At 43.5% G+C, this 18,135-nt stretch overlaps 1 protein-coding gene across 1 annotated transcript in view; it reads left to right on the top strand.

Moving 5' to 3' along the window:
* The first annotated feature begins 234 nt into the window (after positions 1–234).
* Positions 235–18,135, top strand: part of MBOAT2 (membrane bound O-acyltransferase domain containing 2) — a 312,770-nt gene continuing 294,869 nt past the window's right edge. Inside the window, exon 1 of the mRNA XM_069728064.1 lies at positions 235–695. Within this exon, the coding sequence (XP_069584165.1) occupies positions 624–695 (72 nt within the window). The 5' untranslated portion in view covers positions 235–623. The remainder of the gene's footprint in view (positions 696–18,135) is intronic.

Below are 18,135 nucleotides of genomic sequence, written 5' to 3'. Positions count from 1 at the left end.
TCTGTGTCATTGTCTCCCCTTTATTTAGCTAATAAATATGGGAACTAATCAAGTCGGGGACATATTTTGCGATGTCTGCAGCAGAGACACTGAGCTGTGGTGACAGAGGGCAGAAGCTGTGATTTCCAGAATGACAGTGATAAGAATGTGCTGTCTGGGCTTCCATACATGAGGGTTTGCTGGTTCTCCTCCTCCTCCTCCTCCTCCTCCTCCTCCTCCTCCCTGTAATTCTGCATTCAGGGCACTGTACAGTGTGAGGCGGTGCAGGAGGCTGTGGCTTTGTCATTTCTGTGCCTGGAGACACTGCTGGATGTTTGCATTGGAGTCATTGCTGCTTCGCCGTATTCATCATGTGAGCTCAAGTACCAGCACTTTATATAGATTTCTATTTTCTTTTATTTTTTAGGCTCGCACCCCCCTCCCCACCATCCATTTTTAATACCGTAGGGGTGGGCAGCTCATTGCCTCCAGCTGGGGGAACCGTGTTAGTTTATGCACGTCTGTGGATCCATCGTGGTCGGGATTCGCGGCGGTCGAGATCCTTGTTTTCTCCCGGGAGCGCGTGGATTACAAGGTGAACATCTTCAGCATCGTCTTGCTCATCATTCATCGGAGGGATTGCCATGGCTACAAGTACCACAGGCTCCACAGTGCTGCTCCCCCTCAGCCATGCAGTGCAGCTGCCTATAGACCAGGTAAGGAGATGGGGGACGCGGGGCATCACAGAGGTCAGGTGCACGTGAACGGACATGTTTCTTTGCTATTTCCTGGGTTTGCATCTGGCGGTGACACCGGTGACCTCTCGTCTTCCAAACAACCATCATGCGGCACAACCCTGGCTGACCCCTCAAGATCAGGGGTGGGTGGGCTACACGCAGACTTATGTTGTGCCATTTGGGTCACATGATGCCATTTTCTTGGAGGCTTCATTGACGTGAAGTCATCAAAGGTCTTTACTACAGTATGGCATTTGGTGACTTTATCATCCATGATGGTCTTGACACAAAAAAAAGTTATGTTCTTAAAAGTCACATTATCCAAATCCATCTATGGGGGGAATTGATCGTTGTCATACACCCGACTCCCTACTGTTTGTCAGGCAACTGAACCATTTTTGGTGGCTTTTATGGAGTACCACCAACCAAGATGCAACTGTGACCATAACAAAAAAGTTGCATCAACTTTTTACCGATTTGGCCTTATCCATGGAGAGATGGAGGAACCTGCAGAAAAAGTGGTCACCCAGACGTCTACATCTGCATTGACCACAGGAGGAACCTGCAGAAAAAGTGGTCAACCAGATGTCTACGTCTGCACCGACCGCAGGAGGAACCTGCAGAAAAAGTGGTCACCCAGACATCTACACTGACCTCAGGAGGAACCTGCAGAAAAAGTGGTCACCCAGATGTCTACATCTGCATTGACCACAGGAGGAACTTGCAGAAAAAGTGGTCACCCAGATGTCTACATCTGCATTGACCACAGGAGGAACTTGCAGAAAAAGTGGTCACCCAGACGTCTACATCTGCACCGGCCACAGAAGCACCACTCGTAACCCCAACACTCCACTATTTGGCATCCATTTTTTGGTGGAGCTTGTTTTCCAAGTGTGGCCTTTAATGTGCTGATGTGACCACACAACAATAGGACCCGGTACGCCTTGTTGTGTTTATTGTTTGGGTTAACCACTCACTTCCTGGAGGCAATTTCCATTTTAATCAGGAGATAAAGTTTTCCTATAATTAGTATGTGTACTTCTTGTTTTGTTTTTGTGAGTTGATTTGTTGCCAAGAGAAATAGAGATTTGTTTTTTTCTATCTCTAAAATGCTGCAGTAAATTAGTTATTTTAGAAATATTAGGGTTAGGACTCGTGCACATGACAGTATTTTCAGTCCAAGTGCGATCTGACAAAACATCGGATTGCACCCAGACCAATGTTAGTTTATGAGGCTTTTGCACATCTCATATTTTTCCTCTCCATGCCTGAGTTTGAGCTGATATGTGGATCACACTCGCCCATGAAACTCAATGAGTGCATGGAAACCATTGAGCCACACTCAGATAACATCTGAGTGCAGTCCAATTTTTACAGACTGACAGAATGGAAAAGATGGAAACTTTTGTTTTTTGTTTTTTTTCTCCATCTTCTCCTCGTCCAAGAGAATCGGAGGACCCTATGCCCACACTCTGATCCTACTCTGATCAGAGGCGGATTAGAGTTTGATTAGCATAATCAACCGACTCTCTGAGAACACACGGTCCTCTCACCTAGCCCCACATTGAACATAATAGTAGGAAAATTACATTTTCCAATTGGAAGAACTATCATTATGCATTATCCCTAAAATAGTGGCTTAGTTTAATTTCACCTCATGGTGAGGGGGTGTTTTGTGAAAAGTCATCACCTATCAGCAAAATGTGGAGCTTTAATTCCCGTAAGAATAGAGCAGCAGTGCACATGCTCGACCACTGCTCCATTCATCCCCATGGGGGTGCTGAGCGTTGCACTCTGCTTTTTTTGACAGTCCCATAGATTATGAATGGAGTGGTGGTTGGGCATCAGACTTGCTGCACCATCTTGTAACGGGGATATAAATTATCTGTTCTACCCATTGGTGCAGGACTCAGCGGATGGACCCCCGCTGATCAGTATACTATCACCCATCCAATGGACATTTGATAACCAGGGGTATACATAGAAATCATGGGGCTCCATAGCAGAACTTCTAATTGGGACCCTCCTCCCCCCCCCCCCCCAAAAAAAAAAAAAAAAAAAAGAAAAAATAATGACTAATATTCGGTGGGGTCACAGGAGAGCATATCTCACAACTTTGCAGTCGTTACGTAATAATTTTCCTCCTACTGCAGACCTAGATCCCCCTTTCATCGCACTCACAAAGTATTTTGTCAACAAAAGTGCACCCCAAACACGCACAGTACAATGACCCTACTGTACCCCACCTTGTAACTTCCCTCTAAAAGTATAGTAACCCCAACACAATGTGATTCCCCCACACAGCCCTCCATGCATTTTATTGGGCCTATAAACAGTATAATGGCCCAACACTGTATAATGTACTCTACACAGTATGATGGGCCCCACCCAAACCTTCAAACTGTAGAATTCCATGCATACAGTATAAAGGCTCCCGCATAGCCCTCCAAATATTATAACAGCCAATACATACCCTTCCATGTAGTATAAATGCACTCAGTCCTCCAAATAGAATGCTGCACCCCTCATAGTCCTCCATATAGAATACTGCACTCCCCATAGTCCTAAACATAGTATAATTCACTCCCCATAGTCCTCCATACAGTATAATGCACTCCTCATAGTTCCCTATATAGCATACTGCACTCCCCATAGTCCTAAACATAGTATACTGCACTCCCCATAGTCCTCCATACAGTATAATACACTCCCCATAGTCCTCCGTACAGTATTCTGGCCATAACAATATTCTCACTGATTAAAATTAAGAAAAAAAAAAATCAATACTTTCCTCCTTGTTCCCCTGCTCTTCCGGTCTCAACAGCGAGCGTTCTTAAGCGTTGGACATCTCAGCACAACGGGTGCCATGTAGTGACATCATGGTGCCCGCTGCACTGAAACGTCAGGCGCCGATACAGTTGAACTGTTGCTATTAAGGGGCGGGGGGCACGATGTCGGCGCTGGGGCCCCTCCCAGTCTCACTGTACTGGATAGCCCTTTAAGGTTTATATAGTTAGGCATAATACAAAGATGATGAAACATGGTGTTGTATTAATTACTTTATAGAATTATTGGTGGTAGTAGTAATTCTAGTGGGGTTTTTTTTTTTCTTTTGTTTTTTTAACTCATTGATTTTTTTCACTTTTTATTTTTACTGTGCCCCTCATGTGCTCAGAATATTCCTTTCTGTAACATTACAGCTGCATACTTTATCATCTTCTCCTCCTTCTAGCAATGGGAGGAAAGGTAGAAGAAATACCGTAGTCCACCTTTTCTCCGGAGCCTCAGGCTCACTGACAGTCAGGCGGCATGTACCTACACGATTCTGTGTGAAGTTGTCAAAAACCTCAGATTAACGGGGTTGTCCAGGATTAGAAAAACATGTCTGTTTTGTTTTGGAAACAGCACCACCCCTGACCGTGGGTTGTGTCTGGTATTACAACTCAGCCCCATTAAAGTCAATATAACTAAACTGCAAATACCACACACCACTACCCACGGTCGGGAGTGGCACCATTTCTCCATTAAAAATCACAGTAGTTGCCTGTTTAGGAGTTAATTAATATATAAATAAGCTCTGTCCATATTAACATTATGGCTTTGAATTATTATGAAAGGTATGGCGCTGTGATGAAACGCATATGATGACCTACAGTCCAGGTTGGTTTATGAGATCCATCGGGATTCCAGTCTGATTTCATTTCATTATGAAAAATAAAAATAAGAGTCTTGTATGCTTCACTCTTCCTGCTCAGACCCCCGTGGAGCTTTGTAAAGACAATGTGACCAGAACCAATCCGTTTCATTAGGAAAATATCGTGAGCCCTTCCTTCAACTTCTCAACAGTACGTCTTCTTAGGACTGGACAAACCTCCCTAAATTTAGATGTTCTCCACGTGCTGCAACTGATTGATTAGTTCTGATCATTGAGAACATTCCAGTCTCTTTCTTTATGGAAACTTTAATCATTCTTTATTATTAGCAATTCTAGTGTTCGTGCAATGATCATTGGAAGGACTATCTCATGAGGGGCAATAAAAGATAATTGTTCCATGGAAAGAAAACGTTGCCTTTTGCATATAATAAAAGTAGGGGGAAAATCAATACATTAAAGATAACAGAAAACTACAGTCAAAACTGATACATTGATTTATGGCTGGTGTGTAGGATCGGAGAAGACGGTGCATGACACAGGCATGCAAACAGTATCAGACTGGGGTGCCAATGGCCCACCAGTACCATCAACTCCAAGGCCCCACTTTTCAGCTCCATGCAGTTATGACTATCTCATTCACAAAATTCCATTGCAATAACATGGTTTGATTGTTAAATTAATAAGATGTTGCCTTTGCCTATATATCGTGAATCCAGTATACTGTGCCACGTACTGCTCGTATAAGTGGGTGGTGGCCCACTCCTGCACAGGAGCCCACCGGAGGATTCTTCTGTTCCCCTGTGGGACAGTCCAAGCCTGCATGCAAACTACACCAGAGGGTACCAAAAAGGGAATCGTTGCAATACTCACTGTCCCATATGCCCTGGCACAATTGCACCAGTTATGAGCTAAGAATTCCTTTAAAGAATAACTGCACTTTCATAAAACTTTTTAAGTGTCAGAAGGTTTGACCTGTGTAAAGGGAGCCAGTCACGTCAGATAATCCTATTAACCTTCAAATATAGGGATAACATTCAGGTTAGTAGTGCGGCTCCAGGGAGAAAGTTACCTTTATTCCTCCAGGAAGCTGACGGCTGTAAGCCAAAGTGCCAGGGTGTGCTTAAAGCCGCTGCTTCCAGTGCTGTGAGTGGTGACTATAGCCGTGTGGGCCCACCTCTATGATTAAAGCCGGCGGCTCCCAGTAGTAATAAACTAAATTTTAATTAGGTTTTTTAGCAAAATTTCTAAAGTTGTTGCTGTTTTAAAAAAACAAAAAAAACCAAATTTAAATAACTCAACAGCTAAAATAGGAAGTGATGTCTCCAAATTAATCACAAAGTGCAACCTTTACTGATTACTGCAATCTAAGAATTATTCATTTCCTTCATGACAATCGTCTTTAGTGCTTAATAGAACCCCTCTGGCTGTTATGACCTGCTGCAAAAATGTATAACCAGACACCAGCTTCTGGCAGTGTTCCTGAGGATTCCTATCCCATTCCTCATAGGCAATGGCTTCCATGTCGCTAATATTCTTGGGTTTGTATGCAACTGCCTGCTTGAAGCCATACTAACCAATGTTATCATCTCATCTGCATTATTTATTTATTTTATTTTTTCTCAGCTAAAGTCAGACAGAAAAAAATTGCAGCATGCTGCTTATCTCGGACGAGACTCATCAATGAAAGCCTATGGGTACGAGAAAAAAAAAAATCGCTCAGCACTTGGACCATCCTGAGTTCTGTCCGATTTTTTTATGCACTGGTGTCCTTTGAAAAGTCGGCAATTCATCTGCCGGTACAGTAAAATCACAGCGTGAGAGGTTAGAATAGAATGGATAGAATAGATATATACACATATGTGTGTGTCACTGACATCTATATATGTAAATATTAGTGATGAGCGAGTGTACTCCTTGCTCGGATTTTCTCGAGCACGCTCGGGTGACCTCCGAGTATTTGACTGTTCGGAGATTTAGTTTTCATCGCGGCAGCTGAATGATTTACAGCTACTAGCCAGGCTGAGTACATGTGGGGGTTGCCTGGTTGCTAGGGAATTCCCACATGTACTCAGCCTGGCTAGTAGCTGTAAATCATTCAGCTGCCGCGATGAAAACTAAATCTCCGAGCAGTCATAAATACTCGGAAGTCACCCGAGCGTGCTTGGGGAAAACCCAAGCAACGAGTATACTCACTTATCACTAGTAAATATATTACATGGATAGTTAGGAGGAAAGCCGGCAATTCAGAAACCACATACTGCAAAATCACAGCAGGAGCCGACAGGCTAGAATAGATGGATTACACACAGAAAATACACATAGAATAAGTAGATATACAGATAACTGTGACATACAATTAGTGCAGTGTGTGTGTGCAGCTTACTGTACACGTATTTAATTAATAAAAGATTATTTTTCTGAAGAAAAAAAAATGGCGTGGGCTTCTGCATAATTGTCTTAACCAGCAGAGGGAAAGCAGAAAGCTGGGGGCAGATGTCTATAGCACATGAAGGTGGTAATATCCATGGAGCTTCCCAGGCTATTAATATCAGCTCACAACCGTATACTTAGCTCATACTGGTTATTAAAATGGATGACCCTAAAAAAAAAAAAAAAAATTACGTAAGGTTCCCCTATAATTAACCAGCAAAGGCTATGCAGACAGCTGTGGGCTGATATTTAATAGCCTAGGACAGGGCCATGGATACTATTTCCACCCCCCCCCCCCCCCGGCTAAAAACATCAGCTCTCAGCCACCCCAGAAAAGGCGCATCTCTAAGATGCGGCAATTCTGGCACATAGACTCTCTCTTCCCACTTGCTCTGTAGCGGTGGCAAGTGGGGTGATAGTTGTGGGGGTTGATGTCACCTTTGTATTGTCAGGTGACATCAAGCCCTGACGTTAGTATTGGAGAGGCGTCATTACTAACCCCATAGTCATAACATATAAAAACACACCCACCCAGGAAAAAGTCATTTTAATTGAAAGAATGACAGACTCCTTTAATAAATCTTAATTAATCCAAACTTTTATGACTTAACCCATTCCACCTTTCTGAAGAGATGATAATCTATTTGTCCCACGACAGGTTTGGCGCTTATACATCTAGATGGCAGGTTGCATGATGCAACCATACAGCCTGTCATCCAGCAGAGACATTGAGCAGCGTGTGCTCAGTGTCTCCCTGTGAACCCCTATTACCTATCTGATGTCACCACTGGCGTAAAAGTTCTCCTGCTCGCGGTGCTGTCAGACAGGTCCTGGGAATTCACAGCCAATGAAATCACTTCACCTTACTGACGTCGGGTCAAGCGCCATGGGAAAATTTTGCTGTGATTTTTACTGTACGCGGCACACGAATTACCGGCTTTTATTCTGTCTTTTGAAGAATATTTTCTTTGTAAATGACATAGAGAATTGCTCCATGTTAAAGCTCATGTTAAAATCGCATTGCAGTCTGATGTAACTCAGATGCTAAGTGTGAAAATCGGATTGTACTAGCATTACACTCGTCCGTTTGTTCGGTCCTGATATTGGAACTTTGTTTTCACACCTATGGGTATGAGCCCTAATGCCAAGCCTTGGTGTACTTTGTGATATGCTAGGAATCATTGTTGTATTGCAACATTCAATGATGCCCAACCTTCAGCTTTTTTATGTTTTCCATTAGTATTTTTGATTTATATTTATTGGATCTATCTCGCCTTCCACACACTGCACATTTCCAGTGCCAAAGGAATCCAAGCAGCTCCAAAACCTCTATGAACCATCACCATGCTTTTCTGTATGCTTCACGGAGCCACCTCCATGCTTCACTGTAGGCTGGATGTTCTTTTCAGCATATGCTTCATTCTTCTTCCTCCAGGCATACTGCTGAATCCGGCCTGAAAAGTTCCAGTTTTGCTTAAGGCTACTTTCACACTAGCGTCGGATTCCGACGATAGCGTTGTTAGCGCCTCACAACGGGTGCAGCGGATGCATTCTCCGGCGCATCCGCTGCCCCATTGTGAGGTGGGGGAGGAGTTCCGGCCGCGCATGCGCGGTCGGAAAAAGCGGTCCATCTGGAGCAAAAAAACGTTACATTTAACGTTTTTTGCTCCCGGCGGTCCGCCACAACACGGCGCAACCGTCGCACGATGGTTGCGACCTGTGTCAATACGTCGCAATGCGTCGGTAATGTTGCTTTATGGAGCAAAAACGCATCCTGCAAACAACTTTGCAGGATGCGTTTTTTTTACCTAACGATGCATTGCGACATAGTAACATAGTAACATAGTAACATAGTTAGTAAGGCCGAAAAAAGACATTTGTCCATCCAGTTCAGCCTATATTCCATCATAATAAATACCCAGATCTACGTCCATCTACAGAACCTAATAATTGTATGATACAATATTGTTCTGCTCCAGGAAGACATCCAGGCCTCTCTTGAACCCCTCGACTGAGTTCGCCATCACCACCTCCTCAGGCAAGCAATTCCAGATTCTCACTGCCCTAACAGTAAAGAATCCTCTTCTATGTTGGTGGAAAAACCTTCTCTCCTCCAGACGCAAAGAATGCCCCCTTGTGCCCGTCACCTTCCTTGGTATAAACAGATCCTCAGCGAGATATTTGTATTGTCCCCTTATATACTTATACATGGTTATTAGATCGCCCCTCAGTCGTCTTTTTTCTAGACTAAATAATCCTAATTTCGCTAATCTATCTGGGTATTGTAGTTCTCCCATCCCCTTTATTAATTTTGTTGCCCTCCTTTGTACTCTCTCTAGTTCCATTATATCCTTCCTGAGCACCGGTGCCCAAAACTGGACACAGTACTCCATGTGCGGTCTAACTAGGGATTTGTACAGAGGCAGTATAATGCTCTCATCATGTGTATCCAGACCTCTTTTAATGCACCCCATGATCCTGTTTGCCTTGGCAGCTGCTGCCTGGCACTGGCTGCTCCAGGTAAGTTTATCATTAACTAGGATCCCCAAGTCCTTCTCCCTGTCAGATTTACCCAGTGGTTTCCCGTTCAGTGTGTAATGGTGATATTGATTCCCTCTTCCCATGTGTATAACCTTACATTTATCATTGTTAAACCTCATCTGCCACCTTTCAGCCCAAGTTTCCAACTTATCCAGATCCATCTGTAGCAGAATACTATCTTCTCTTGTATTAACTGCTTTACATAGTTTTGTATCATCTGCAAATATCGATATTTTACTGTGTAAACCTTCTACCAGATCATTAATGAATATGTTGAAGAGAACAGGTCCCAATACTGACCCCTGCGGTACCCCACTGGTCACAGCGACCCAGTTAGAGACTATACCATTTATAACCACCCTCTGCTTTCTATCACTAAGCCAGTTACTAACCCATTTACACACATTTTCCCCCAGACCAAGCATTCTCATTTTGTGTACCAACCTCTTGTGCGGCACGGTATCAAACGCTTTGGAAAAATCGAGATATACCACGTCCAATGACTCACCGTGGTCCAGTCTATTAAAAAAACGCCAGTGTGAAAGTAGCCTTATTCCTCTAGAGAACAAATCCCCCAAACTCTTGTGTTCATTTATATGATTTTCATCTTATTGGAGATCGCTTTTCTTGTGCATTTAGGTCAGTACAGGGGACATCTTCATTATTTAGTATACGTATTACTATACTGAAGTTTCAGTGTTCACTTGAGTCACCTGCCTCCTCAGGAATCTGGTAGCAGCAAGTTATTTCTTCATCTTTGTGTCGCATCCAGGTAGTGTCACCTGTGTTCATTTCACTTAGAACCTGTGAAACCTGCTTCCAACTGTTTTTCTAGGAACCATTCGATGTTTATATATCATTTTTTATTTTTTTTTATTTTTGTGCAAGACCATGAACTTTTTGAGCCACTCTCTTGATATCCAAAGAAGTTAGTGAACTGGAGGCCATTGCCCATGAGGACTGGGATAAGATTCTTATGTAACCTTGCTGAAGCTGGTGTCTGACTGTGCAACACATTTGCAGCAGGTCACAACAGCCATAAGGGCTCTACTATACTAAAGACGTTTGTTATGAAGATGTTGAATAATTCGGAAACTGCAGCAGTAAGTAAAAGTGGCATTTTGTGTTGAATTTGAAGATAGGACTGTCATTAGTTTTGTCATAACTAAAACTGTGACTTTATTCAGCACCTGTGACGCATTTGATAAATGCTTATATAACCCCGACTTACCCTGGATCCCCACAAAAATCCTTTAAGGTCTCCCGCGCTGTATGGAAATCAAGTAGGGTGAAGTAATAAAAAGCATAGCACGCAGGCGCGATCCGTGATTTCTGTGTGCCGAAGCATGATATCGCCTGGCAATGTGGATAACACGTCAATTTAAAGGAGGTGGACGTCGAGCAGCAGCCGGAGGGAGGGATGGAGAGGCCCAAAACCATGTCCATAAGACCGACCTGATTGGCTGCTTAAGGGGAATATCTCTATCTCTATCTCATCGGAGCACCACGTTAAGACCACCCCACCACACACACACACACACACACACACACACACACACACACACACACACACACACACACACACACACACACACACACACATATTTATATATATATATATATATATACACACACACACACACACACACACACACACACACACACACACACACACACACACACACACACACACACACACACACACACACACACACACCCACCCCCCGGAGCACGGGCATATCATTAACTGAAAACTACAAATAGAGATTAAACAACAACCACAAGACGGATTTCATCACCAGGTATCCTTGTAACCAGTATAACGGCACCGACCTGACACTGTCTGTAGGTTACTGGGCACAATACCGCTGACGGGTTCCCTTATAAAAATCATAACTGTGTTATGGGGAAAACTCATCTTATTTTGTCTGGCCATTGCGATATGAGGCTTTTAATTGCACAGTTGGGTTAAGGTGGCATTATGTGATCTGTTCGATAATCAGCACAGACATGGACAACCATCAGAGAGGAGATGCGTGTGCTCAGGAGTTTATTGACCTACAGGGATCAAGTCTCGGGTACAAGGATGGCCCATGTACCATGCATCCACAGTGGCGCTGCAGGCTGATATTGAGCTGCTGTACTAGAAGGCAAACTGAATGTCAGTCAAACTGAATGTCAGTCAATGACCTCCTAGGCATCAGTATTTTTCCCTATATGGGCTCATACTCTGCTGTGTTTAAATCGGACCAGTGCAATCTGTTAAAAATTCTGATTGAACTCTGACTGATGTTGTTGAATGATTCTGCAATATTTTTTTTTTTTTTTTTTTTCGCAGCTCAGATTGGAGTGAGAAACAAATCTCAGCATACTGCGAGTGACGGCATATGTTGGACGAGGCTTGCCAATGCAAGTCAATGGATGCGAAAAAAAAATTACAGTACATGGCACACGGCCCATGCAAACAGCATCTGATTTTTACTCACCCATCTCATAGGAAACGTGACATGTCATCAGCCATGTACAGTAATTTCACAGCGTGAACCGTCAGAATAGAATTGGGGTTGATGTCAGCTGTTTGATGTGCGCTGACATCGGCCCCAGGGGTTTAGTTATGAAGACACGTCAACAAGACACCCCCTTTACTAACCTAGTATGTTATTTTAAAAAACACACTCAGTGCAAAGTCCTTAATTTCAACAAAACACTCTCTGACCTTCTATTATCCATTAATTAAGATCCAAATAACATGGAAAAAAACCAAAGTAATCCTCACCTGTCCGCAGGTAATCCACTCTGATTATGTCCCACGACTATCCCCAGAAATTTCTCACATTATGAGCAGTGACATCAGTAAGGTTACCGCAGTTCACAGCCGATGAACTCCGGTCACCTTATTGACATCACCGCTCGTCACTGCAGGCACATCCTCACGCTACGGTCAGTGAGTCCTGGCTGGCGTGCTGAGCGTTCGCATACTCGTGCAACCGGTCAGCACAAAATCCGGATGTAGCAGAACTGGGGATTGTCATGGGACACCATCAGTATGGATTATTTGTGGACAGGTGAGGATTACTTTATTTTATTTGGATCTTAATAAATGGGTAAAAGAGGGTCGGGGGGTGTTTTGGTCAAATAAAGGACTTTGTTCTGTGTGTGTTTTTAATAACTGACTAGCTGAATCCTTCTAAGCTCTGTCGAAACAGGAGGTCAATTTTCCCTGTATTACTCATGAGTCACTGAAAAAGGTCCCTGACAGGGGGAGGGGGAAACAGCTGGGTCAGGAGCTGAGGAAAGGAATGATAAATGCAGGGACCAGAGACTTCCTGTTTGTACATAGACCACTACACCCCAGTCATAGGGGTGGGCACAGCACTAAGCAGACTGTACAGTTTATTGACATCCCAATTGCCCTGTGACTGTGCTGAATGGTTGATATGAGCCAATCACTCCTCGGCTTTCATTTTGGTAGCGCTATGATTGGTTGCTATAGGCAACGAAAATCGTTTTCCATTCCTCAATGTTAAGTGACTGACTAGAAATCCCCAGAAAACCTTTCAAGATGTTCCTGTAATGTTTGTCCTCCATTATGACAGTGATATTATACGCTGGAGGGTGGAATTGTCCACTTGTGTGACATGAACATTAATGCTAAACTGTTGACGTAGCTCTTAGGCCAGTTTCACACATTCGTCTTTTGCTGTCCGCCGTCAGACGACCATGTCCTGACCGGCCGGGGATGTCCTGACCGGCCGGGGATGTCCTGACCTAGCTGGTTCATAATAGTAGTTAAGGAATTTTTAATTCCAGTATATTAAAAAATAGTGTAATTCATGGCATCAAATAGATAAGGATTTAAGAGGAAAATTAATTTGGCTTCCGGACCTCCCCTGTAAGGTTTTAGGGCCAAGCATGGAAAAGCTGCCGCAAAGTAAGAATGCTTCCAAAAATAAAAAATATAAATATACTATAATTTCTGTCCAGTAACAAAATGCAAAGTGAAAGAAGAAAATAGAAATCTTAATCAAATCAATATGTAATGTGACTGCCCTTTGCTATCTAACCATAAATTACGGTATAAAAAAGGTAATTACACCCCCAACAACCTTTTTTTTTTTTTTATCAAAAATCATTTAATTGGATAAACATTAAAAGTGAACAAGAGAGAAAAAACTTACTTATTAGGTCATGTAGATAACAAATTAAATGTATGAGTTATCTAGTGAGTATTGCGAACAGTATATATTAACCCTGCTGTTCTGTTGGTCAAAAATGACCGACTTTGAACTTCAATATTCTTTAAAATATTCAAGATGCGGCTCTGAAACCCGTGGCCGACCGACCCATCCTCATTTAAGTCAATCAACCACAAGTTTCAGAACCGCATCTTGAACACCCCAAAAAATACCAAAGTTCAAAATAGGTCTCCCCAGACCGAACAGAACAGCAGGGTTAAAAAAAAAAAAAAAAAAACCTCAAATCACTTTTTGCTGAATTTGGATCACAAAAAAAGAAAAATAAAGGTAAGAAAGGGAAAACTATTTGCAGAAAGGCAAAAATGAAAAATGTTTTTGATGCTTTTTTGTTTTCCCTTTTGTGCTCTATTTATTAGAGCTAGGAGGACACATTTATCACATTACTCCAGCAACCTGATTAAAGGCTCCTATGTCCATGCGGTATTGCCCCATTCTTTGTATTTGGAGTCCTTGCGGTTCAGCCTCATGAGTCCATTGTTTCTAGAAGAGAAAACCTGTTGCATGTCACATTTTTCTCATGGAAAAAAAAAAGGTAAAGTATGGTGTTTTCGGGAGTCCATCTTCAAATGCTAGATTACCCCAGATAACCCTAGTAATAGGCGTGCAATTGGAGAGGTTTAATGCCAGGAATGATAAGAATTTCTAGACACTGCTCACATTTCACACTGGTCTGAAATTCTTTGTATCGGGGATGGATACTTGGAATACTACACTGCCCATTCATTTACAGTATGGAGTATACAATCCCCCTGATATAGGTGGCTTTAGAGGGAACTTAAGTAAAATTGGGGCATCTTATATTTTTTTTTTTTTTGTGTTGGTGTTTTGGCTACAAGAAGGTATTTATCCAGGGAATAGGTGATAAATTGTAGATCGGAGAGGGTATGACCCCATATCTAAATGGAGGGGAGCTGCGCATGCTTGATCACCACTCCATACATTATCTACGGGACTGCCGGATATAGCTAAGTACAGCATAGGGAATGAATGGAGTGGCAATGTAGCATGTGCACTACTGCTCCAGTCAGATGAAGGAGAAAAGTGACCTGTTCTGGCAATCGGTGAGGTCTCGGCAGCCGGACCCTGTCCCGATCTAGAAGATATCCCTTATCCTGTAGATCAGGTACCTGGAATACCTGTATATGGATTGAGCAGTTAGTAGACGGGAGGAAGAGGCAGTGACGTGTATATATGGGAGTCATGGCGGTATGTGATAATGTCATGCTAAAGTTTCGTGCAGACCACACGTGTTAATCGGGCAAGTGCTATCCGTGGTTTTGATGGCTATCACTGGTATGTACCCATGTTATTGTATGAGGCTGTACACATGTTAGATTGTATTTCTCCTCAGATCGGATGGCCTGAGGAGACAAATCACCGCAGGCACGATTTGTCCCAGAGAACTGGTTGGCACTCACCCATTCATGTCTATTGGTCTGTGAAAAAAATCAAACCACACTTGAATGACATCAGAGTACAGTCCAGTCTTCACGGACTGATAAAATGGCGAAGGTGGAGAAACTTTTTTTTTTTTTCTCACCTCTGAGAAAATCGTATCCCACTCTGATTAAATGCTGATCAGAATTGGATTAGCATAAAGAAAAAATTGAGTGTTTTGAAAGAGGATTAAATCTTCAAAATGTTAAGGCGTAAAGTTAAAAAATCTTGATGGAATAATGGTCAGACGCGTTTCAGGAATTAAAATCATGGTATGTAGAATAATGGTCAGACGCGTTTCAGGAATTAAAATCATGGTATGTAGAATAATGGTCAGACGCGTTTCGGCATTAAGACCACTGACAGTTGCCGGTTACAGTTAATTCTAGCTCAGGTCTAATCCTGCTGTCCTGCCCCAGGTTTGCCAGTTTGTCGTTCTGACTTTAGCCTGTTTGCTGATTATTCTTCTGATGGACAATTTTGTCCGTTGTCTACCTTCCTGCTTCTGAAATGGTGGCTAGACAATTCCTGAAAACCAATTCCACCAGCCAGCTACAAATCTGAGGATTTAACACTGGGTCCCTGTGTAAGTCCACCTCCCTGTACTGTGGTAAAGAGTGAAGTTCAGGCCGACCTAAGGACCTGATCGTCACGATAGCTAAAGCACACCCCGTCCATGGAAGTAGTTTGTAGAGCTGCTTGGTGACATAGGCAAATCCACTGTTACAGGCTTCCAGTTGGCTATATATCTAATAAATAAAGCTGAATGTGTGTGTGTGTATGTATGTATATATATATATATATATATATATATATATATATATATATAATTAGTGTGTCCGTCGCAGCTACAGCCACAAAATTTTGCATAACATATAGAAAAAAACCAGCATGTAGAATTTGTAACATGAATACTAACTCAATTATAACATATTAGATATAGGATATATCTAATAAGCCACAAAATTTTGCAGTCACACATCTGGACCCCGAGAGCGTCATAGGTTATGTTGTGAGGCAAAATTTTAACCCTGCGCTTTCCACTTCACCAAACCATTTTTCCCCTATCTACATAATGGAGGAAAAAGTGAAAGGGAAAAGTGTTGGAGGCAAATTGACAGCTGCCAGATGGGAACAAGGGGGACTTAAAGAATGAGAGCGATGGCACCAAAGAGTTTATACCGTACAGTTGCTAAGGTGAGGCCCCGACATGGGATACTCACCACACAGGGATATGAACACACACAAAATGCGCACACTACCACGTGCATGAACACATATACCACCCTCAGCACACATTTCACCACACATACACCAACCTGGCCACATAAAAGTCGAAACACAAAAGTCACCGTGCAAAACTCGCCACACCTGCAAAACTAGACTCACGCAAAACTTGCCACACATGCAAAACTAGACTCACGCAAAACTTGCCACACATGCAAAACTCACCTCATGGAAAACTCGCCACACGCAAAAGTTGCACCCGCAGAAAAATTGCCACATGCATAAAAGTTGCAACACATTTAAAAGTTGCCTCACACAAAACTTGCACTTACTCAAAACGCAGCACACATATTGAGCGCCGCCGTGGGGTACTCGGTACCGGGTCCTGCGGTTCACAGGGGGATGTCACGGTGGCTGACCCGGTCTGTGGCCCTGGGACGTCCGTTTAAAAGGGGAAAGGTCTTTAAAGGGATAAAGTTTGTGCTCGTGATGCCACCCGTGGTATTTGGTCAGGGTGACCGACGCTGCTAAAGGGTCTGTTGAGTGATGTTATGGCAGCTAGATGGTATACCTTCCCACAGGTGAAGTATATCCCCAGGGCTTCCCGGTGTGTAGGTGGTGGATGGTGAGAGGTGCAGAGAAGAACGAGGACACAAGGTTGTAGTCTCTTTACCTTTTACTGAAGGCTTCAGCATCCACAGTCCAGAGCACCAGACCACAGGGCTGGCAGAGTCCGGCCGGTTTGGAGGCAAGTCCAGAGTCCCCTTGTCCAGGTAGAAATCAGTAGCCTTCCTCTAGCGCCGTGGTGTTTGCAGTCCCTTACTGCTAAGCTTCTCATAAAGTCCTCACAACAGTTGAAGGTGTTACAGATGTTATGTCTCTATCCCCCCAGATGGATAGGAGAAACCCGTATGACCGGTGGCTTGAGGTGTTTTACAGGGACTCTATCATGCCCCAGCCTCTAAGGGGTGCCACCTTGCCTCCTGGGTATAGGGGCGGACAGGTAACGTGAAATTAGCTGTCCTGCCAGTCTCTGGTGCAAGGCATAAAGGACTGCTGCTCCCTCGGTGTTCCGGCTACTGGGATCCTGCACCTCAGAAGGAGGCAACCTATGTAGGGCAGAACTCCTCCTGGTATCCACTCCTTTGCTACAACTTCTTCACCCTCTCTACAATACAGTTCTCTTTCAGTGTCTTTCTGGAAGCTGCAGCACTTAGGGCAGGCACTGTGTCCTTCTGTCTCGGCCTCTGACAGGCTCCCACCCCTGTCAGGGACCAATTACCTGAGCGAAGCTCAGCCAGCAACTAACTAACTTCCTTTCCAGATCACCAGTTTTACCTAACTGTGAGGAGTGCCCTAATAAATAGGAGCAGAGCTCCCCCTGGTGGCCTGGAGTGTTACATGTGTTACATGTTTGTGATACCTGGATTCAGTTGTCCTTCTTTGCCTCCAAACGTAACACCACTCTTCCCCCCCCCCCCCCAGAGGAGAATATTACTGCAACGACCAGGACCCTGGGGCGCTGCACATAAAACTCGCCATGCGCAAAAGTTGCTGCACACAACTTGCTACACTAACCTGTCACATGCAACTCGACACACAAAAAGTTGCTACACGCATGTCGTCACACAAAATTCAACACACACAACTTGACACATGAAACTTGCCCTAAAACACACACAAGTCTAGTATTATCCTTTAAAAAATAAAAATCTGATTTAATAAGCAGACAAACTACAAGAGCAACAAATGTACCATATAGGAAATACGCCAGCTGTCAGTCACATGACCTGTCTATTATGTGTATGTGTGAGCTAATATATACTGCCAGGGAGGAGGGCTTCCTGTTGGCTGGGGATTTATCAGGCTGCCA

This window comes from Ranitomeya imitator, chromosome 5, assembly GCF_032444005.1.
Source record: "Ranitomeya imitator isolate aRanImi1 chromosome 5, aRanImi1.pri, whole genome shotgun sequence".
Classification (NCBI taxonomy): domain Eukaryota; kingdom Metazoa; phylum Chordata; class Amphibia; order Anura; family Dendrobatidae; genus Ranitomeya; species Ranitomeya imitator.
The sequence above is the reverse complement of the archived record's forward strand: the minus strand, read 5'-3'. Positions and strand labels throughout refer to the sequence as shown.